The sequence below is a fragment of the Epinephelus lanceolatus genome, chromosome 6 (assembly GCF_041903045.1).
Source record: "Epinephelus lanceolatus isolate andai-2023 chromosome 6, ASM4190304v1, whole genome shotgun sequence".
NCBI classification, from domain to species: domain Eukaryota; kingdom Metazoa; phylum Chordata; class Actinopteri; order Perciformes; family Serranidae; genus Epinephelus; species Epinephelus lanceolatus.
The window spans coordinates 29103332-29127194 of NC_135739.1; the positions used below are offsets into that span (position 1 = coordinate 29103332).

The following is a 23863-nucleotide window of genomic DNA, read 5'->3' on the forward strand; positions in this document are numbered from 1 at the left end:
TCAGATCTTAGACCTGGTGCACATTTGTTCCAGATATGTGGTGCACAGAAACTAAAAGCAGCTTTACAATGTTTTATTCTAAACCCCCAGAAAAGTAAGCTAATAATCTTCAGGTGATTTTAAAGGTCTGGAGAGGTTGTTACAAAGAAGGAGATCAGAAACATGTATTTTGACCTATTTCACAATTTAGTTTTTCAGTAACAGTAATAGAATTTACTATTTCATTACATGAGGTTGTAACATTTGTGAGCACACAGTATGATGTGTATTTTTTCATGTTTTTGTTTTAATGTTTGAATCATGTAGAGACTGACAGAGCAAAGTAGCTCACTGACCAGATCTATGTTTTTGCTTGGGACAATGGAGCTTAAAATCTAATAAGTATTTTCACATGCAACATTGTTTCACAGTTATCAGATTGTTGGAATGAAACACCTGCTGTAAAATGCAGAAACATCCCAAGAAAAGAGTGTTCAATTACACTGGAATGTGACTTATCATCTGCACTGAACTTGTACACTGGAGAGGAAGGCAGTGGGAAGAGAGAAACGCTGCCTGTAGGGAGTCATCTGAGATCAATTTTCCGCTCTTCCATTAATGGTTAAAGATAAGGAAAGCTGCAGCTACAGCCAATTTCAACTCAGCAGTCAAAGGAAACTACGCCCTGGAGCCTGTGAGTGAGCACAGCAGGACGGAGGAGGAACTTTGTGAGGCGTCTTACCAGGTAATGGGCTGCCTGTGGCCTTGCACTCAAGCTCAGTGGGAAAGCCTGACAGGATGGTCTGGTTGATAATCTCTCCAGAATCGGGGATACTGGGAGGCTCTGAGGGACACACACAAGTATTACACATAAGAACTATAATTTATCAGATGATACTCTCCTGTCTCCACCTCCTCCCTTGACACAGAAAGTGGAGAAAAGTATATATGACAGAAACCAGGAGATGAGCGAGACAAGGGACAAAAACATGCAGAGATAGAGCTGTGTGTATCTTTGAGTTACCATGGACACTGAGCCGTATGTGCTGTTGGGCTTCACCAGCTGCATTGGTTGCCAGGCAGGTGTATCTCCCAGAATCCTCAAGTCTTGCCTCGGTGACCTTCAGCAGTCTGCCTGCCGACTCCAGCTGTGACGGATACAAACACAAACACAAAAAGAGGATTCAGACTGGTAACTACCTCTAATGTTGAAATGTGAGCATAAAAACCTTCTACATTATACTGCGTAATCTCTGTCTTCAAGCATGACCCAATTTGTTCAAATTCATGAATTAATATTCAGTCACTCAGGGGACCAACCTCAAGGTTCCCCTGTGTTGTGTCAACAGGTCGGCCATCTTTGAGCCAGGTAATGCTGGGAGGAGGGATGCCACTTGAGATGCACTCCAGACTGATAGGTTTGTGGAGAACCACCGAACGTTCAGCAGGCCCAGTGGTCCGGATGGATGGAGGAACTGTGGAGATTAAGAGGACAGCATTAATCACTTAAAAACGCTTAACAGCAAATTCAGAGAAAAGCGGTATTACAAAAAGGCAGAGAGTAGTATTTACCCAAAGTGGGAGCATCCCTGTGGCTTGCATTAAAGCACAAATTAAATTTATTACAATTACAGTGCGTGCAAAGCTATCAAATATATACATTTGTTGTCAGAAAACAATGAATTTTCATGCAAATCATATGACAAAGCATTTCAATATTTATACCGTGGACAACCACGTTGAAGTCCCTCTCATGGTCTCCTGCTTCATTAGTGGCCACACACTGGAAACGAGCCGTGTCAGAGACCTGAGCGCGGGAAACGATCAGCCGTCGACCATTGGCTGCCACCCGCAGCCCTTCGCCCTGTCTGACTGGCTTTCCATCTTTATACCACCTGTAAAAGAAAAGTTTACACGGTGAATATGTGTATGCATGTGTTTGCATATCTGTTTGCATGAGATGGAGATCTTACGTGATGACAGGTGCAGGTGTTCCAGTGGCGTGACACTCCAGTTCCAAAGGGCTGTTGATTATCACTGTGCTGTCTGTCACGTCATCAGCTCCATCAATGAAAGGAGGAACTAGGATTGAGAAAAATGAATTTATTTATTTCAATGTTTTTCTCTCTAGAAAACCACAATAAATGCACAATTAATTTTCTTATATTTAAGAGAGGTTAATCACGTTATAATGAACTAAAGGCTGTTTTTAAATATTTCCATTCTTTAATTTATCAAAACTTTGAAACAGTCATTCCATTACTTTTTTATATTCCTTCTCTAATTCTGTTGCTGATCGTAGCAATATTGGAAAAGATCAGTAAAAATGGTGAGAGGAGTCTACAGATAACATTTTTTGCCTGAGGTCTCCCATAAGTATATCAGTGCAGACATGCGACGCCACAGTGAAATGGCAGGTGTCGGTTTCCCATGTGGACTGCACACATGGTGCAGATAGCAACAGCCTAAGCAGGAAACAGCAGAGTCAGCTCAGCTTTCACATGAGTTGTCGTGGCCGAGTGGTTAAGGCGATGGACTAGAAATCCATTGGGGTCTCCCCGCGCAGGTTCGAATCCTGCCGACAACGGCACAATGTTTTCCAGCTGGTGCAGACTGCTAATAAATAAACTGCACGACAGGCTGTAGTTGTTGGAGTGATTAGCTTTGCTCATAGAGACTGAAATACCGGAGAGGGTGCTTCCTATCTGCATGGTGTTTACAGAGTGCTGATCCATTACAGGCAAATTTAGACAACTGCTTCATACCCAGAAGACAACACTGCTTTTACCCCCAGCATTTACTGATAGGCATTGTGAAAGAGATGGAGATAGGAATACATAAAAGCAAATTGAGTTTTTACTAACATGATTCTCTTAAGTCCCACTTGGAGCCATGTTGAGAGTGCTTTTTCAGGATATTTTCTGATTTATGGTGACAGCTTAAGCCACATGGCTGTAGATATAACAGTACGGCTTAGGTAACATGTACCAAGATAAGACCTCAACAAATGTCCTGGCTCATGGCAGCTGTAAAACACTTGTAACTGGGTGGCCACATTCTCTCTGATGTGTTTTTACCTGGTTTTGGCTGAATCAAATGTTTGGCTATTTGTTTTAAACTTGTCTTTGTGAGCAGCAAACTAAATACTGAACTGCTGTTCACTGACTTAGCAGGGAGACAAGTCCTTCTTTATTTCATTCACAATTTGAGTCAAACAGTAACTAGAAATAAGGTCCAAAATGGAAATCGATAGTGAGGCCAGGCCAAGGTTATAGAATGGCCACAACATGTATGCGCATAAGCAAGCCAACCTCCTAGAAAAGTTATCCTCTATAAGATTTAAAAAGGTACAGTACACACTTGTTGTCCCACCATGTCTTGTTTGTTTGGGCCTGCCAGATAGTGACACCACATTGATATAAAACAATAAGGCACGAGTGTGTGAGCATGTGCTGTGCAAGTTAGTGTCAGTACAGTTTATGGTTATTTTTGTGTGTTTTCCATACCTAAAACTCTGACATCATATTTGACCTCCTTCTCTCCAGCGATGCTCGTAGCCACGCAAACGTAACGTCCTGAGTCTGACACCGTGGCTGAGAGGATTTCTATTTTACTGCCCTGCTCAAGAAGACGGACACTTTCACCATCACGCACAGGCACTCCATCCTTCAGCCAGGTGAGGGAGGGGGGAGGATGTCCCCCAGCCTCACACTCCAGAATCAGAGGCTTACTGAGGACCACTTTCCTCTCAGTTGGCCCATCATCACCCCCTGCAATGGTGGGAGGCACTGGGGGGGAACAAGCACAAAATAGGAACAGAACAAAAGGAGGGTTAAAGCTTCAATGACTTTTCTGCTTGACTGATATCTTATTTCCAACGCACACTTGAGGCTTTCATCATCTAACAACATGTAAAATTGCTTAATGCATCAAGTCCCCCGATCTGTATCCATTTTTGTGATTTTCAGGGATCAAGGATTTTATTTTTTACATTAAAATGTTTGCCAACTATCCACAGCTGTTTGAAATTATTCTTGACTGCTGCAAATGTCTTTATGCTTTGCGAGTGAAGCCAAATGCCTTACAGCTCTGATTAATGAAATAATAAGCTTCAGAGCTCATAACATATGCGAAGGCCTGCAAATGCAGACAATGGGAACTTATGTCCAGAGAGTTCCTCTGTTCAGAAACCTTCCTTGGTGCCAAAATGTGCCATAGATTTTCTAAGTCATTTAGTGAAGATGAGTTTCTAAAAGATTTTGTTTCAAGCTGACATACAGCACAATTAAAATGAAAAGTGTGGAGATTATCAGGCGTCACATGTCAGGTTCTTACAGTAAACATCCAGTTCATAGCTCTTCTCAGCGTTCCCAGCCACACTGGTCACCTTACAGGTGTACTGGCCGGCATCTGCCGCCTGCGCCCGAGGGATCTTCAAGTAGTGGCCTCGCTCGATGTACTGAACCTGTCGGTTGGACAGGATGGCCTCTCCGTTTCGGTACCAGGTGATGGCAGGAAGCGGCACTCCACGTGCCTCACACTCCAGTGTTACCATCGTGTCCAGCAGGGCTGTGACCCCTGTGGTTATGTTACCACCTTTGATGGACGGGGGTACTGGAACAATGGCACAAAAATGACAAAATCTGCAATTTAGCCAGTCATTTAAATGTCACAGTTATGACTGACAATGATTACAGAAATAAACAAGTTTGCGTATTTCACTTATCTCTGCAGTTTAAATCAATTGCCAGTTGCTTACCCAAAAGCGATCGCTGTTGGCAGCATGACGTCACAGGGATTCAGTCTATAAAGACTAGGCTTTACACACAGTACCTGAATGGATATGATCTGTGAAAATCCACACTCACCATAGACACTGAGGTTGAAGTCTTTGGATTGTTTGCCAGCTGTATTCACGACACTACACTGGTAGCGGGCCTTGTCGCCAAGACGGGCACTTTTTATCCTCAAAATCTGACCCTTGTTGATGACCTCTAGATTGGGATCACCAAGAAACACCAGCCTGGAAACAAAAGTTTGACCCAGTTTATTCAATTTGTTTCACAAAGCTTAGCATAACATGGAGTGTGGAGTCTGGATATTAGAAGGTGCTTACTTCCTGTCCTTGTACCACTGGATTGTGGGAAAGGGCACACCTTGCACATTGCACTCCAGACTGATCTCCTGTTTGACAATGGCTGAAACATCTTGAGGAGAGTCTGACCCTACAATGGTCGGTGGAACTGAGAAACAGAGTGAGAGAATCACAGATAAATGAGTATTTATAAGTCATTTCAGAAATACATTGTGTGCCATACAGTAATTGTCAGACAAATAAACATACAACTATAATCATTGCATATTGCTTGACTTATCAAGGAACTGATCTACTAACAAAGTCCAGGAAGTTAAGAGTTGTACACATGTGGCTGCTTTTCTCTATTAAAAGGGTTTAAATGGTTTTCCATTAAACTGAAATTAATGACATGTTCTGTATGTCCACAAGTCTGCATGCATCTCTTTCCCCATAATTCTTGGAGTTTCCATGAACAACTGCTCACTGCCCTTACTCACCCAGCACATCCAGGAAGAAGTCCTTTTCTGCGCTGCCAGCAATGTTGATGGCTTTACAGCTGTAGCTGCCTGCGTCTGCTGTGACTGCCTTCAGTAATCTCAGGGTTTTCCCCATGTCATGAATCTGGATGCTGTTGCTAGCAACCACCTGTCGATTAATAATAAATCAAATCAAACACAAAAGCAAAAACAATAGCATGAGTTACAGTTTAGGAAATACTGTCTGACAGTTAATACGGGACTAATTGTAAGACATCACGATAAAAGGATTCAAACTAAAAAGCTGCAGCTTACAATTCAGGCAGAATTGAAAAACAACTGTTGTCTGTGAGCCAAGGATCTATTCAGCTGAGAAAACATTAGAAGTTTTAAATTGTTGCTTCGAGCCAAGAACATTCAGAAAGCAGAGAATCCTTCGTTAGATTGTTTATAATTAACAGATTGAACAGTTTAACTGATTTTCCCATCTGTGCCTTGCAGGAATAAGTAGTAAGGCAGCCAAGGGAACAAAAAGCAGCCAGCTAACTGGGATGTTGCAGTACAATCGTGTGCTAACTCTCTCTCTTCTCACAACAATTTATCATACTTATTCTGTCATTAAAGCTTTGACCATGCTGCCACCATGGCTGGCCTGTCTGGTCATTGTTACACACACACATGCATATGCACAGGATGCACGGTGGTTTAATGTCTGTTCTCTTGGACGGTGTACCCTGTGATCAGAGCTCATTCAGTCTTTATGAGCACTTTCATTAATAATTGAAAGGAAAGGTCATTATAATTTCTCATTACTTTCATGCATGCAAAGTTTTGTGATCCAGTCCTTGTAAAGGACTTACTAAACCACAGTTTAAGTATATGTTATGAAAATTATATGGTAGCATGTAGTCTGTCTGACTGTGTCTTTGATGTGTCTATTTACCTTTAAAAGAACATTTGTACTGGATGTTTTTATAACGACAATGGATGGATGAAAAATATGTTAACAGCTTATTAAACAGGATTTCACCTACAGGAGTCCCATCCTTGTACCAGGTGATGACTGGGGTCGGACTTCCTATGACATCACACACCAAGCTGGTGGACTGGCTCAGGACCAGTGACACGTTGCCTGGTGTTTCCCCGTCACGGAAAACTGGAGGCACTGTGGAGTTGTCAAAGGTGATTATCGAGCATTAAGCATTAGTTACAATTATAACAAAAAATAGTTGGAATGATTCATTTTCCAAAACCCCTTGTCCTGATGCAGGGTACTATCCCGGCCGTCATTGGGCAGACAGACTATCACAGGGTGACACGTAGAGACTGAAAATCATTCATGCTCACATTCACACCTACGGGAAATTTAGAGTCACCAGTAAACCTAACCTGCATTAGGAGTGAGGCAAAAAATTGATACAGCATAGTATCATGATGTTTTTGTCTGGCAATATCGTATTGTAACGGATGCCAACTATCGATTTTTTTATTATATAGATTATTTATACTTCAAATACAAATTAAACTTTGTGGTAGCCTACTAGAATAATATAATCAATTGTCTTTCAGTCCACTACATGTTACTGCAATAAAAATCACTGAAGTGAAAAGATTGTATCTTATTAGATAAAACGGATATTGACAAGAGCTGGTCAATTACCATTAACTTTGAGCTGGTACTTCCTCTCAGTGGATCCAGCATCATTGACAGCAGCACAGACATACTCTCCGTTGTCCAGCGGTGACACAGAGGCCAGAATCAGCAGTGTGCCATCCTCCAGGATGGACACACCAGGCTCATTACCTGTCAGTTCCTGGCCATTACGCATCCACCGAATCACTGGCTTAGGAAGACCTGAAAGAGTGAAGAAGATAGCAGAAGGATCAAAATGAAACCAAAACCACTGACAAATATGAAATGACAAGTTGTATTTGATAGAGTCATGATTGTAAAAGTACAGTGTTTACTTTTAGCAGAACTAACTTTGCCTCACTAAACATCACTTCTGATAGGAGTGTAAGTAGTTTTGATCTCCTGCACAGGGAAAGAAAATGATCAGTGATTTTCCTCTTCAATATAACAGACGGTAGGTGTAAATTTACCATTACCTTTTGCAGGGCAGGGGAATGCAATGCGCTGGTTTGCAACTCTCTCCTGCAGGGGACTATTGAAGGGGGGCTCCAATACCTCCACCACAGGGGGTACTGAAAACACACAAACACATAATTGATTAAAAAAATTTACACTGTACTGAATTAGTCATCATTTCAACAAAGCATTATAAACTAAACTGAACATACCGTACAGCATGTCATACTTTAGCACATGTACAGTGTTTTGTGCTTAATCCATAAGTATAATGAACACAATGCAAGTCTGTAGGATCAAGACATTGGGCCTCACTCACCAACAGTTCTTATGAAGAAATTTTCTCTTAAAACACATTTACACAGTTTTCGTATTTGACATATTTGTGCAGAATAAATTGGTTATTCTACAGTTGTATGAAAATTAAATGATTTATCTTACAATAACGTTTTTTTATAATCTATAATTTTTACTACACCACACTGCACTACACTTATAAATTCACACCTGTTATGTTATACTGTTATATTCATGGGTATCATGCCATCTAACAGTTAGCACTTGTCTGTCCTCCTGACAGTTGTGCTTCTATAATGCATAAAGTTTGCAGTTTGGGGGTCGGGTGGTTGATTAACGTGTAGTTTTAGCGTGCTGTGCATCCTTTTTGTGTTCTTTTATGTGCACTCCTGATGCTTGTAATTATGACAACTCATTTGGCATTCAATTTCCGCAGATGTAGGCTACCTCTACTTCAAAACAAAAGGGTTTTTTTTCTTTTTTTAATGTTTGGAGTCCAGTGCTCCACTCTCTTCAGACTTTAATTTAGGCAACTTTTTCTTCTTCTTCAGTTTCTGTGTGTGCACACAGCCCTGCCGTCTCATGCCCTTTTATGGGGATTTGCCGAGTGTTTACTTATGCTAATTAGGATCAACTTGCCCGTGCTTTCAACGTACAAGAACAATGAGCTTCATCATTGTAGGAACACAGGTGCAAACAATTCTGCAGTTTGAGAACACGTCATGAATCTGATGTGGACTTCTTTTAAAGAACAAATGAAGGAAAAACCTCGGGAAGATACTGGTGAATGAGGCCCATTAACTGCAGTGTTGTTGTAGCCTACTTGAGATTGGTCTTGGTCTCGAGACCTGTTTTATGACCACTTTTTAAAGGTCTTGGCCTCGTCTCGGACTCCACTGGATTTTTACTCAGTTATGTCTCAGTCTTAGACAAAGAGGACTCCGTATTTTATTTCAAGACCAGTGAAGACCACCACTTTGGGGATATCACTAAATAGCCTGTATGAAAAATCGTATATCTTATATAACATCTTGTATCACAAGTGTGTCATGTAGTGTGGGACTCGCACTGGTCTGGTCTTGGTTTTGACACAGTCTCAAACCTTCAAAGTCTTGCTCTTGTCTTGGTCTTGATACGCTCTGATCATAACTTGCTCTCAGTTTAGGTGGTCTTGACTACAACCCTGATTAACTGAAACCAACCTTGCACGAGAAGCTGAACTTGAGCCTCGTCTCTGCCTGCAGTGTTGGTGGCCGTGCAGGTGTAGGTTCCTTCGTCAGCCAGCCCCACATATCTCAATGCCAGGCTGCCATCAGGTGATACTGGGTACCGCTTACCATCCTTAGTCCAGGTGAGGGTGGGCTCTGGAACCCCTCTCACCATACATGGCAGCTCCACAGGGTGACCCACCTGCACCTTCATTACTCTGGGGCCAGCCTGTATGCTGGGGGGGACTGTAAGACAGAAGATTTAATAAGCATTAGAACCTTGTCTGCACCTGCATGTTATGGACAACCTGGAAGTTTAGTTTCTCTAGTGTATGTGCTGCTTTTATTTAGTAGATATTCTATTTAATCCCACATGACAGTATCTCTTGATACTGCAACTCCTGTATTAAAGAAAAAGTTTTAGCTGTTTGAATTAAAAATGTTCTTCACTTTTATCAGCTGGAATTAATTACATGGCTGCTACGGGATAAGAACATATTTTTTTAAATAAATTCAGTCAGCAACTACAACCCAAATTATTTGCACTATTCATCACGTGATCTTTTGATAGTACCTATAAATTTACTTAAACATAGCAGACTGACAAACAGGAATTCTTACACTGCCAAAGATAATATAATTATTCAATTTGTATTTTCAATCTTTGAACTTACCCAAAACACTTAGCTCAATGGATTGCGTCAGGTTGCCGGCAATATTTGAGGCAACACACACATAAAGGCCACTGTCTGACACTCTGGTCTCCAGGATCTTCATGGAGCCTGAGGGAAGGTGAGTGTGCCTGAGAGGAACACAAACACACACGAATACAGCATTTTTTGGCAATTTTTTTCCCACTCAATAACTTGTTCAGTAATTTCTGTAAACAGATACTGCAATAAATCTTACTAATCCACCATCAACCACGATTACAGCTGCTGTGGCAGACGCACAGTAGGTACAACAGATCACAGAGAAGAGTACGATTACTCAGTCATCTTATGAAACCACAAACTGTACCCTGAGGCCATGACTGCTCCAGAATTATAGCACAGCAATGTAGACAGCATCTTTTAGAACTACAAATCTAATCTTTACTTTGAGGTTGCAGCCAGGTTAGTATGGTTTTAACAGATGCTTATTCATAGCTCACAGACAATATTATTCATGTGGTGTAATATAAGGCGATTTTGGTCAAAAATTGCTGAATACTGAACTCCAGCAAGGACTTGTTGGATTATAAATGAACATCAGTGCTGTGTGTTTTATGTGTTTTACCTGGGAGAGAACGGTGAGATGAGCTGCCTCTCCTTGGCCCAGCTTATAGTGGGAGGCGGGACACTGTGGACCTCACATGGCAGAATGGCATCCTCACCTTCAATCACTGACATTCTCATTGGCTCTGCTGAGCCTCCGGTGCCACCGTCATTGGATCTGGGACGGACTGCACGTACATACACAGAAACGGTGACTCAATTCAGTGCTCTTAGAAAATTTCAGACAAGGTATAAATAAAGTACAAAGACATGAACGATAACTTAATATAAATAAAGAAAGGACAAGAGGAGATTTTTATCAAATTGCCTGTTGATGCAATAAGTGCATTAGTATTGTTCCTTCATGTGTTGAATACAAACTACACCATGTCCTCCGTTAATGCAAGCACAGGCAATGGGGGTTGGTTGACATGGACAATAGCACACTAAAAACTCTAAGGGAAAGTGGAGAAAATTGACCTGCCCATGTTACACATCTATATACAACTGCTACAGGCAATGAGCATGACTGTAAATGTCTGTGTATTGTAGGTTTTGGGGACATTAAAGTTTACAAGTTTGGCCTTAAGATTAGCTTTACGAATTAACAACAATCACTGAGACTGGCTCATGGACAAGGTAAACTACAGTTAAGCCGTCTGTCATTGTGCCGTGAGGTCATTTTCTCGCAAAATCCGACCCTGTGACATGACTTGTAATGTAGTTTGCCAGCTGGTAGAGGCTGCTAAACGTCTTGGCAATGATCACAGAATAATACATTGTATTGTTGACGTCAAAAGCTTCATACAGCTCCTTTGTCTTTGTACAGACTTTATCCAGCCTTTTTGCTGCTGATGAGGTTTACCATAGACAGTGAGCTGGACCTTCCTTGAGGCGTAGCCGGCAGCATTGGTAGCTGTGCAGATGAACTCTCCAGTCTCGTTTCCAGAGGGGGAGGTGATGAGGAGGCTACTGTCAGAATCCAGGGAGAAGTCTGGACCACCCAAGTACAGCAGCTCCCCACCCTACAAAACAAATCACAGCAGGGAAAGGGCAGGGGCCAGAGTTTGTTTCATTAACTTTATTAACACTTGACATATCCAGGAAAGAGGTAGGATGTGTGGTTTGACCTACTACAGTAAGTGCTCTTAAATTTATGATTTGATTTTCTTCCCTGCTGTTGAATAAAAAAGCTGTGAATAAAAATGTGAATAAATATACCATAGAAAAAAACACAAAGCACAAAGCAAATGTGATGTCAATGCATGAGGACTGTGTCATCGCTGTACTGTCCTTTTGGATCTTACATGACTAAGCTGACTTGATTGATGTTATAGAGAAAAGTAAAGGAATCAGAGGGAATCACATCTTCACAGCTGGTGCAAAACTTAGCAGGATCAAGTTTCATGTGTCCCTATAGCCCAGTTCACTTTAACAGCATCACTTTTACAACTCCGAGAAAAAGTAAAGAGTAAAAGATGGAAAAGAGGGAGGAATTGCCCACATACACACACTGGCTTACAGCACACTCTAACACACAAAAGTGCACATGTAAATACCGAGACCAGTGTACAGGCCAGTGGCCACAGGTAAGCTGATATCATGAGGCAGCACACGAGGCACACACATGTACCCTCACACAGACACACAGGCATTTTCCTATCATGTGCTATTGTCTGGCCAGAGCTCATCGATAGAGTAGGCGTTGTACTAAAAATATGCAGCAACCCTGACCTTTGACACAAAAAACCCCACAAGGATCTGTCCCCTTGTAGCTGAAAACAGTGCATCCACATCCACAGCCAGAGTACATCAATCAAATAGTGCACAGGCTGCATAACAGCATTCACTTGTAAGAGTCAAGAGGTGAATCTGTGCAGTGCATAAGTGGAAGTTTGTGAGTCAAGACATCATAAAATGCCTCTTGGACATGCAAAGCTGTCAGAAACACATTGTGACTGGGATGGCATGACGATGCTTACTTTGGCGATAGAGTCTTATCTGGTGATAGTTGGCCAAAATGTGATGCAACATGAGCTGTTGGCTGTCACACATTTGACCTGCGTCTTTTTCCTGATTCAACTACATACTCATTTCATGTGGTTTCCTTCCATCTCCCTTTCTATTATTCTGCCATTTATAGAAACAGAATACAAAACTCTTCAATTGCAAGGAAACAGCACATCATAGCAAGCAGAGCACTGGCACTTATTTGTTGTACTTAAGATCCAGAGAGGTGACACCAATACATACCTTGGTCCAAGTAATCTCAGGGGTGGGCATCCCATTGGCACGGCAAGGCAGAGTTATGGGCGAGCCCTCAATTGTGCTGAACACTTGAGGGCCATACTGAATGGTAGGAATCACTGGAAACGAGTAGACACAGTTAGTCTAATATGTGTTTTTGTGCACACATACATTTATTAAAGTATTACTAACTACAGTGGATGTACAGATTCTCTGTGCGTACTGTGCGTTTGGTTGACTGTGTGTGTCTCTTATTTTATTCTTCCCTTTCTTGTCTTTTCCCTTCCTCCTTCACTATCTGTCTTGTTTTTGTTGTTTGTCACGACGCTGGGAATCTGCAGCAAAGATCAGCCCTGGGAGGCTTGGAGCATCTTCTTGGAAATGAAAAATGTGATTTAACTAAACAACAAAATCACACGCAGCGCACACAATAAGAGCCTGTATTGCATGGTGGTCTCCTATCTGCACTCTTTCCATGTACTTGGCATTATGTGGGATCTTCGGGAGAGTATTTCTCATAGGTTATGGCAAATGTAACTATAAACTGACCTACATAGTGTAAATGTCCAGTGTTTTGTGTATGTACAGCTGAGAAGGACTGACCTCATTTCAAGAACAGAGGGTTTTTATGTACATGCTGCGGACAATTCCTGTTTAAGTTGGTAGGATCTGGCAATGACTGACTTTAGTTTAAATGGAGAACACATTTCCCCCTCTCAGTGTGCTCCAAACTCTGCCATTACCCTCAGCTGCTCCTGGTTTAAATGCAACCTCAAAAATAATCCTATTCATGAGGTTAAGAGCCCTGCACAGCATAAAGGAGACATTTAAGCGGGGCAGTGAGAAATGGAGGAGGTCACAGAACAAAAGAAAAATAAAAAACAGAGGGGGCATTTCATAACTAATAAAATATTTTCAATGGGCTTTTTCACTGAAGATATTCTGACTCATCATAGCAGAAAAAGCACAGGTGATTAGTAACATTAACCATGGCTCAATTCCATTAAGTATCCCTGTATGCACAATACCAGGAACCTATAACTACAGTGTATCTTAAACCATGTATTAAATGTTCATATTCAGCTTATAGATGCTAAATATAGAGATGTAAAGAAAAATATTGCTAGATCAAAGGGAGCATTTTCTGTTTCTTCTTGTTAGGTGCATTGCTATGTTTTATATTACATTAATGTCAACAACTGCTGGTATGTGGAATTGTGCAAGCCTTGTACAGTCATGTATAATTCCATGTGCCTAGTTTATGGGTTCTATTACTTAGCCTTAATGATCTCCTGATGTGGTGTCACTGTGAATGTGAGATATCTACTGCTGTCTCTAGTTTTTGTTTTATTTAATTTTGTCAATGAATGTCTTGTCTTGTTTTTTGTGTTTTGTGTGAACCCCAGGAAGAGTAGTCATTACTGTAGCGACATCTGATGGGGGATCCTGAATATGTGTTTGTCCTGCTAATTTGAAACACACAATATGAGTCTTGCTAGTGCTCAAAAAACTCCATGAAGTACCTTAAAGACTAAGCTACTGTGCTTTTCCTCATTTTTGTGCATACTGCATGTCTGTTTATAGTTGGTTTGTATCCAACTTTTTGTATATTACCATAGACGTTGACAGTGGTGGTATGGTTGGTAGCTCCAATAACATTTTCAGCCAAACAGGTGTAGTCCCCCGCATCTTCCAGCCGGACTCTTTCAATATGCAGACTTCCGTCCCTCCTCACTGTTACATACTGGTCTGAGCTAACCTGAAAGATTTCAACGTTTAAAATGGTTCAAAATAAATCATGCCTATTTAACTCTGACATTGAAGACATTAAACACATTTCCTCTGTGTGTACTCACCAAGCCGTAGTTGTGTAGCCACTGTCTCTCAGGCAGCGGATTCCCAGCCAACAGCACACAGGGTAAAGTCACCTGCTGGTCCTCGATCACACTGAGCACAGTCGGACTCATCGCAATGACAGGCGAGACTGCAGATTCCATGCAAACAATTATACAGGGCTTATGTAAAAAAATTAAGAAGGCTGAGGGGATGACAGAAAAGTATTCAAGGAAATTATTAAGTAGATTCATATCAGCAGGCAGCTGTAAAAATCCTGTGAATCTATTTCAAAATAGCAGAATCATCTGTGCATAGAGACCAGAGACATACACACACAAAGGACAAGTACCTCAGAACCACAGTAGTTACTTCAGTCCTGTTCATCCTTAAAGAAATCTCACATTTGTCTGTTCATCCAATCAACTTCACACTTGGCAGGTATATTGCTGAGGACCCAAGGAAGTGCAGTCTCAAGAGAGAGCTCTTAAGATCTTAAGATATTTATTAGTTGTCTGTTATTTAAACACTGTGTAGTGTATTGAGAAGAGGGGATTCCTATTAACTGTTACACCGCTGAACAGTCTTTCTCTCGGAGAGATAAGAGATTATAAACTCAAATGACGTGTGTACTCTGGCATTGCAAGGGGATACAACTATGTCATAGCAGATGTATTGCTCAGGACCCAAGGAAGCACAGCGTGTGAAGATGATTATTATTTTTTAGGGATAATATAGAATTATAGAAAAGACACAGAGCAAAGTGTGACCAGGCATCGAACCTGAGCCACTGCTAAGGACTCAGCCTACATGGGGCACACACTGGATGAGCACTTCTTGAGAAAGCTGCAAGCAGCAGTACCAGAGGCCAAGCAATCGGCTGAACAGGCATGTTTTCAACAGGCATTATACTAGTGAAATAAGATGCAGAATACATGACAAATGTTTCAAATTTGGTGTGTCAAAAGAATGCACAAAAAAGTGAGGGTGTATTTATTTTCCGACAAAAACAATATACTAATGATCAAAGGTCTTCACGTCTAGTAAAACTCAAAGGAAGCACATGTGTAAGTGTTTGTGTGTGTACCGTATGATGTACATGGGAAGCTTGGTTGCTATAAACAATGCAGAATATACAGTGTACATTTTCCACAGCTGCTTAAAGTATCAACACACCCCTTTCTCCCCTCACATATGCATACCTATACACAACACATAAACACACTTAATGACATCACAATTGTCTGAATGATTTGGCTGTATTCACAAGGACAGTGCTGATGTCACCTGTGGGGGCTGTGATAGACAACAGGGTGTCGTCAAGAGGAATTTGACAGCCGCCCTTACTGGCCTGGGAACACAGCTTCACAAGAACACATACACACATAGACGTACGCCATTGCTCTCTACCTGTACTATTGTCCAAAAAAGCTACTTTACATGTGCTTCTGCATTGGATGTGTGTGTATCTCATGAGATAATATTGTCAGTAGGGAAATGGGGCAGTGGGGCAGTAATACATGTCATCTGGGTGGGTCTTTGGTTTCTAACCTTTGGCCCACATATAAGAGCTCAGTGTGTTTCCACTGTAAAGAAAACAGTGAAACAGAAACAGTGGTTAATAAGGCCCATGTGTTCAAACACACCCACTGAAATGTGCTAATGAACTCACACTCATGTGTAAAGACTGGAACAGGGACTCAAACACACACATCCACAAGGACATACAGACAGTTGAAGGTACTCAAAGGTATTGTATGTTGTTTTAGGAAATGTACTGGACACGGAGACCAGATATGATCTTTGATTAGAAGCACTCAGAAAACGTGATGGAAAATGGAATGTAGGCAGTGTGAGTGTGTATGTAGACTCCCCACAGGGCCTTGTCTTTGAAGTGCACAAGACAGGCCGATCCACCGTTATAAATTTGGGGATTTTTAAGATTATTAACCAATCAATAATTAATCGCAGGGAGCACAGAAGTAAATCAAAAATGACAATGCCTGTTTCCTTTCTGAAATAACTGCACTCTGAAAGCTCACACTGATTTGATTAAGAGATGCTAATTTCTAATCTCAGAGGGACAGGCAGACAAAAATAGACTTCTCAGACTCACCCAGTCCAGTCACAGTGATCCTGGCCTGGGCGTCGATCCTGCCAAAGTGGTTGTGAGCCTCACAGACATACACTGCCTCATCTTCCACCCACAGGCCTGAGAGAAGAAAAAAGGATTTTTATGTAGAGATAAACGTAGAGCATTTACATGTGTAACGTGTACCCATATATCCCACTAAAAAAACTCACTGTTGATATGTAGAGCCTCCCTGCTCTGTGTAATAGTGCCATGTGCGCGAGGCCTGTTGAAAAGGGGAAGTCCATCCTCTCTCCTCCAGGTGACCTGGGGATCAGGATGACCTTGGGTGAGGCACAGCAGGGTCACATTGGAGCCGATGTCCGACGCCACATCTGATGGCTCTCGAGTGAACTTGGGCGCAGCTGAAATAATCAAAATTGAAGATGGAAAAGGTGAAAAGGTTTAGGGGATGCTCATCCATCTGTATTGCATTGTACAGACAATCAAGCTGTCCATCATGTAGGCTTGGGTTATTCATGACTGATTTTAGGACCAGATGTACTGTGTGTGTATGGAGCTCCAAAGTGTTCAATATTACACAAATAAATAAATAATCACATGAATAAATCATAGAAAATATAATGTATTCTATATTATGATATTTTCTTCAAAATGTGCTTTTTCAAAAGTCTGCTTTGTGTATGTGTAAAAGTCTTGCTTGCCCAGATCTTGACACACCCCTGTGAAACCCTGCTTAGGTGTAAACCAGAAACGTGTCCCTGGCCTGGTAAAGGCATCGTTCATTAACAGCACCAAAGCGACCTTTGTGTCTCTAAACACAGGCATCACACACCAATGTATACTGTGAGCCATAACAGCCATTCATTGATTGTCTAGTGTGTAAGGGTCTAAAATGCATACCATCAAACAGCCACCCATTGCTACCTTGCAACAGAAGAAACAAGCTGTGACTCCATCACTACCAAACCCCACAGTCTACACAGTCTTATTCTGGGTTCATTATAGTGAGCAGTGCTTTACAAGGTTATTAAACATGGTGCCACACTCACCTCCTACATCCAGAGAGATCTTTCCTGACGAGGTGCCAGCAGCATTGACAGCTATACAGGTGTACTCTCCAGCATCGACATCCTGGGTCTCCCTGATTGTCAGTGTGCCTCCTAACGTGTCTACATCCAAGAGGGATGATGACTGCAGCTGAACATTACCTAGAAATGAGAACAAATGCAACAGAGTGTGGTCAGCCTGGTTCTTAAAAAATAAGGGTTATTTTAGGGGTGCTTGACCATACTAATAAATCCTTCTATGCAAAAGAAAAAAAAAAGTTTCCATAATTGAATGGAGGTGTTATTTTATCTTCACACTTGTACTTCCGTCATTCTCAGGTGTTACCTTTATACCACCAGATGTCAGGCTGTGGGACTCCAGACGCAGAGCAGGCCATCACTGTAGTTTCTCCAATGCCAATGAGAATATCACTCAAAGCCACGGTCACCACAGGAGATTCTGGGGAAGGAGAATTTTTGAACAAAAGACAGAACACAGTGTGATGACAATATGGAAATGTAGTACATACTATATGGATGTGCTGCTAAAGTAACACACACACAGTTCGAACCTGCCTGACATAGCAGGTATAGCTAAAAGATGGCTGGATGGATAGATGCAAGTGCTCTGTGGCACTCACCAATGTAAGTGAGGATGGAGGTCACTGTGTCTGTCCCAGCCTGGTTGCTAGCCAGGCAGCCATACACTCCCCCATCTTTTTCTTCCATGTTTTTTATAATCAGTGTGCCACCGGGAGTCATCCTGTGTCTGAACACACATTACATACACAATTCAGTTCTTGTATAAAATACTAGTAATTCTGATTAAGACACAATGATAGCACATAAAAGTCCTAAAATCTGCTCAGTTGAAAGGAGATGAATGCACCTGCTGGACGCCATGATGAACATGCCATTGTGGGTCCAGACCAGACGGGGTGGAGGGTAGCCGCTGGCCGAGCATCTGATCCTCACTTCATCTCCTGCTGTAAAGGTTTGGTTCAGAGGCTCGAGTGAAACCCTGGGCACCTCTAGAGTCAAAGAGAAAAAATACAAATTTGCGAGATTAGTCAATAAATCAAAATCCTGTCTAAATCAGCCACTAAATTCACGTAACACACTGTAATGACTGCACTGGCTGCACAACTGTTAAGTCAATAATCTATCTTTGGAAACGTCACTGTGAGAAGTTTTGACTGTGGAAACAAGTTGAATTGGGGCTTCTTTTCTCACTGTTAAAATATTTTATTAAATATAATTTCCATCACTTAAATGTGAGTTTATGTGGCTTTGAGAAATATCACACAAAAATCTTGAAACATCTACACTGTTACATCTCAGTACACCTAAGGTTGTTGATGTTTTGTACCTTCATATGCAGGTCAGGCACTTCTTCCCTGGATGACTCTCAGCTCAGCCACAAGATGTAACAGAGCATAAACTTTTATTGTCACTGTAGTAGGAAGAGTGATGGCTGTTACTACAACTAATAATGTTTCACAGCATATCTTTCACCCTCATCTCCTCTTCATTGGTAAAACAGGGAGGAATATTGAATCCAGACCCGGAGAAGCTGTGGAATCTGAAAAGATTTTCCAATTGATTCATGATGTGTACTCTAAGTCTTCCCTTCAAGGGCGTGTTTTCTCTATTCTATTCCCACTGCTAGAAATATCTCCAGAGTCTCTGACCTTTCCAGAGTGTAGGAAATACAGTGTGAGAACTAGCTGTCATGACAGGGAGACAGAACCCTTCCAAAACAACAAAACTCTGTTTATCTAAGATGCCAGAGAGGGATTTATTTAGAGGGATTTATTTTTTTATATAACTAAAAGGAAGGCAGTCAAACGTGTTATTCCTTGCATGCTATCTATAAACCAAAATAGGACAGTGACTTTGGGTTGACTGAGAAAACCCCCGTAGTGATAAAAGGCCAGTAGCCACAAGTTCAAAAGGTTGACATGCATGAGTACAGTAGATGTGAAGGAATGTATAGACTTCTGTACTGATGCTTCAATCATCAGGGATGCCACAGTTGAAAAGAAATACAGCTCCTTTACCAGATGCTGATGATAAATTCACAGGCGATACTTTTGATATATTACAACCTTGACTTGAAACAAATTGAAAAACCTCAACTTCCCACCCATCTTAATCTCAGCGCTGCCTCAGGCTGTGCTGTATGTACGAACCAGATAAGGTCAAAAGTAAAGGCGTCAAAGGAACTGTATTTACAGCCAAGCCGACCTCTCTCCTCACTTGCCTCTTCCAACTCACGAGGTCACCCTGCGCCCTCTGAGTTCAAGAACAAGGAAGTTCCTGAGAGGGAAGACACATTGTTCCACCCTGACTCAGCAGCAGCCGTACATGTGTCGGAAAGAAGCCTGTCTATAAAACTCTCTTCATCACCTGCTTCATCTTTCGCTCTTTCTTCCTCCCTCACTCATCTGCATTCACTCCAAACTGCAATGCATCTTCCTCCTATTCCATCGTCCACTCTTCTCTAAATCTCTTCCATCAACGATGTGCATCCACAACAGCTATTTAGGGTTGTTTTCCCAAAGATGTTCGACCACACTAAAACAGCAGGAAAACAGCTAAAAATCTCTCCTTCTTCATCCTATTTCTGTTGGCGTATGGTCATGCACTCTGTTCCACTGTGTTCTGTCCAAGTGTTGTAAGATGTCAGCAGCTCTACTCACTTCAAAGAGACTAATAACTAGGACGGGACTGACCAGGGGGTAATTAGGAAACCCTAAGGGCCTGTTGACAGCTGTTTTAGTGAAAGAAAGAGATAAGGCAAAAAAAAAGAATAATGAAGAAGCAGTAAGAAATTGCTTAAAGAAAAGAATAACAAAGAAAGTGTGGGAGGATGAAAAATGAAGAACAGGTGAGGAGATAAATAAGAGAAAAATATCCAGTTAAACCAGGGAAAATGTTTCAGGGTCTTCTGTGCAACGTATCACTCAGTGAGACGAGCCAAATGACAGAGTTCCTCTCCAAATCTGTCTGCAGCATTGGTATTAAACCTGCAACATTTCAGTCTGTGTTATTGAGGTTTATTTTACAGAGACAACTGTTCGCTCCAAGTAAAGATCAGATTGAACTTTTCAATTATTCAAATTTAGGCCAGGAAAAAAGTCTTTCTTCTTTTTGTTCTACAAGAGAAATAATAACATTTTTGTGCTTCAAAGCATCAAGACCTGGCAGGACACATACGAAGAGGAATTTAGGCGACAGTAAGCAGCATATGGTCTTTGAGTTAGCTTCTTCTTTCAGGGACTTCTGGTTGTATAACAAAGTAAATACTGGATGTTCATTGGGACTTGGTAATGTAAAACAAAGTTCTTTGCTGCTCTCACTTGCTTTCTTTCAGCTTTCTATACCTCTTGGATTCTCCTCAGTGGTTTCTGGCTGAAATCATCTGCTAATGACAGGTTTTAGTGGCTGTATTACATCGGCATTTCCTGGCCAAGCGCAGGCCGGTGCTCTGTGGTGCTGGCCAGATAGTCAGCGATACTTTGTACAACAAAGTGTTTCGGATTTAGTGTCAGTGAAGTGTTAGAAACGGGACTACAAGAGCTGTCCGGAGATGGAAAACTCTACTTAAGCGCACCCTGAGAGTCACACATAAATTATTTTCACACGTCCCATAAAGCATTAGGGTGAATTATAGGGAGCTAGGGAGGGAAGAGGGGCGGGGGCACTTGGGAGACGATCATGTATTTGGGAAGGGGGTTGTGTTTGCCAAGAGTCCTGTTCCCCCACAGTGTAAATCACGCAGAAGCATTCGTACAAACACATGTAAGCACATACACCAGCAACAAAATCAGAGTTCAGCTGTAGCCTGGTAAGCTCAGCATTTGGAAGCCCATGTGTGTTCTGACGTATCTCAACACGGGCAACAACTTGTTTCCAATGTCACCTCTTCTTCTAACACCACAGACTGAAATTAAACACACACTCTTTACCTTGCACGGTGAGGTAGATTCGCTCTGCCGTCACCCCTCCTTCGTTTACAGCAGCACACTCATACCAGCCTGAGTGATCTGGGGTCACAGAGGACACCTGGAGCGAGAGGTTGGTTAAGACGTGCACCTGTGGGTCCAGACGGGCATCCTGACCTCCTCTCAGCCAGGTGAGGTTATAGTTGACTGTGCTGACGACGTGGCAGGTGAGGACAGCACGAGAGCCGGGAGACACGGTCACATTACCCTCGACTGTGATGGCAGGAGGTGGTTCTGCGGAATGATGGCATGATGTTGTTGGCAGCTGACAGGAACTTTACATTACAAAAAAAGCTGAACAGGAATTCAGAGCAAGCGGTTACTGACAGGATGTAGAGACATGCAGCATATTCCAGCCCTGGGAAGCAGTGTTGCAGCCCATACTGATTTTCTGAAAACTATAGTAATTTGAGTCGAGTCACGGTGAAAAAGCCTTTGGCCTCTCATTTAGACCGACTACTCATAACCTGACAATTTGCAAGGTAAATACAAAGGGTTAGGGGATGATGGAGGAGTAAAAACACATTTCTGTTACACAAATTATGTTTATGTTTTCTAACTTTTCTTTATTACTTTCTCTTTAATGGTGAAGTACTGATTTATTTTACCTCTTCGGCCTAAAACATACTGATAAAACATTGTATATGAGAAGGTTCAGGTTCAGCTTGGAAAACACAGATTTATAACAGAAACCCTGTGTTACAAACTACAGGCAAAGAGTTTGAAAGACATAAGTTGACCCGATGGAAATAGTTTAACAAAAGATGCTGTCCAGTTGCATTAGGGGAAATATGGGTTGCAGTGAGAGTACTCGGGCCTAACTGTGTCTCATAAGTTCAGCAACTTTATGAATTACAATACCAAAATGCTGGAGTACCTTAACATAAAAAGCTATGCAATAAAATGGTATTTTTTACTTTACAGAGCTTATTTATGTAGCTGTCCTATGGGAGGAACCTCTATCATCCGCATGAGCAGTTTAAATAATCAACATTTCATCACCAAAATCAGCATATTAATGTCTTTCTAACTCTCATATAATGCACAGCTGTCACCTCTTGGTTTTAAGAGTTTCTTGACTCTTTATAGAGGTATTCCATGTAGCTGGTCTTTGCTGTGAGAAATGCAATTTTTTGAAACACCCACTTGAACTAATCTTGTACATCAATCATCTTTTTTTTCTTATTTCTCGCTCTCTCTTCAACCATCTCTGTCTTTTCTCTCAGCATCATGTTGACAACACTCCCTCAACGTGTCTTCAATCATATTTTTCAGGGTTTAGCCGGAGCAAAGCGGGGACAAGGGGAAAACAACAGAAGATGAGGGCGAGGAGAGGTAGCAGAGGCTTTGGCTCTGATACAAGGAGGATGCTGGGGATTTCAGCACAGCTCCTTGGGATTCGGATGACATATATTTGGCAGCTGAGCGGGTATTATGTGTGTTTGTCTGTGTTCAAGCGTAAAATGCGGAGGCCTGTCATCCTATTCAGGATATCACTGGCCCATTGACAAGGGTTTGAGTTGTGGCTGAGAAGGATTAATTTCACCTAATTTTAGACGTCATAAGAGGTAAAAGCTGGACAAACTAAGTCCCCTCTGCACCTTTGGACTGCGAACATGGTGGGTGAGTTACAGTAATGACTTACACTCATACATTACACAGATCCCTGCCTGGCTCCCTCTCTCCTTCTTCTGTTTCATGAAGCATCTTTCAACTACCTCTCACTCTCTTTTCCTCTGCGCTCCACCTTCTTTCTTTCGGCTTGGCATTCATCACGTTGATGGAGCTCCAGTGAATTTCACAAAGCAGGAAGTTTTTTGGATAGCAACATTTGGACAAGGAGACTTTTACTGACTGCACTGGGACTCATGTGGTGTCAGCTCTAGGGTCTCATAATGGAAAGGACTCAGACTGAAAAATAAATGCACTACAGAGGATTTTGGAAAAGGCAGAAATTAATTTTTGCCTAGTGGTGGAACTAAAGGTATAAATCATTATCCACTGCTTAAAGCTTTGACATCATGATGATCACAAAGTCATCCAGTAATTTATTACACAGATTATAAATTTCTCAGTGAGATCGTAAATTGTTATGCATTTATTATAGTGGTGACCAGTAAGCATCTGTGTTTACGCAGCACTGTTGTATTGAAACTGCAGTACTGCCACCTGAACTATACGATCATTATACTGTTTTTGGTGCAAGCCTGGAATGTATTTACAGCTTCATTTGTATTCTCATCTTACATCATA

The 23863-nt window shown here is 41.7% G+C and overlaps 1 protein-coding gene and 1 non-coding gene across 3 annotated transcripts in view; one reads left to right on the forward strand and one right to left on the reverse strand.

Annotated features, from left to right (window-relative positions):
- Nucleotides 1-23863, reverse strand: part of hmcn1 (hemicentin 1) — a 100670-nt gene that overhangs the window by 32825 nt on the left and 43982 nt on the right. For both annotated transcript variants that reach the window (XM_078168926.1, XM_033622296.2), the window contains exons 11-37: nt 21575-21844; nt 18493-18634; nt 18245-18372; nt 17950-18063; nt 17607-17765; nt 16767-16958; nt 16579-16674; nt 14486-14613; nt 14244-14388; nt 12636-12748; nt 11248-11407; nt 10405-10570; nt 9801-9928; nt 9121-9372; nt 7642-7737; nt 7193-7387; nt 6567-6697; nt 5554-5701; nt 5096-5222; nt 4848-5002; nt 4315-4593; nt 3486-3767; nt 1953-2061; nt 1705-1874; nt 1300-1454; nt 1004-1127; nt 722-823 (exon numbers count right to left, since the gene is read on the reverse strand). In XM_078168926.1, coding sequence (XP_078025052.1) covers nt 722-823; nt 1004-1127; nt 1300-1454; nt 1705-1874; nt 1953-2061; nt 3486-3767; nt 4315-4593; nt 4848-5002; nt 5096-5222; nt 5554-5701; nt 6567-6697; nt 7193-7387; nt 7642-7737; nt 9121-9372; nt 9801-9928; nt 10405-10570; nt 11248-11407; nt 12636-12748; nt 14244-14388; nt 14486-14613; nt 16579-16674; nt 16767-16958; nt 17607-17765; nt 17950-18063; nt 18245-18372; nt 18493-18634; nt 21575-21844 — 4266 coding nt within the window. The remainder of the gene's footprint in view (nt 1-721; nt 824-1003; nt 1128-1299; nt 1455-1704; nt 1875-1952; nt 2062-3485; nt 3768-4314; nt 4594-4847; nt 5003-5095; nt 5223-5553; nt 5702-6566; nt 6698-7192; nt 7388-7641; nt 7738-9120; nt 9373-9800; nt 9929-10404; nt 10571-11247; nt 11408-12635; nt 12749-14243; nt 14389-14485; nt 14614-16578; nt 16675-16766; nt 16959-17606; nt 17766-17949; nt 18064-18244; nt 18373-18492; nt 18635-21574; nt 21845-23863) is intronic.
- On the forward strand, nt 2485-2566 carry trnas-aga (transfer RNA serine (anticodon AGA)). Its single transcript has one exon. It is a non-coding gene; the product is annotated as a tRNA-Ser (tRNA).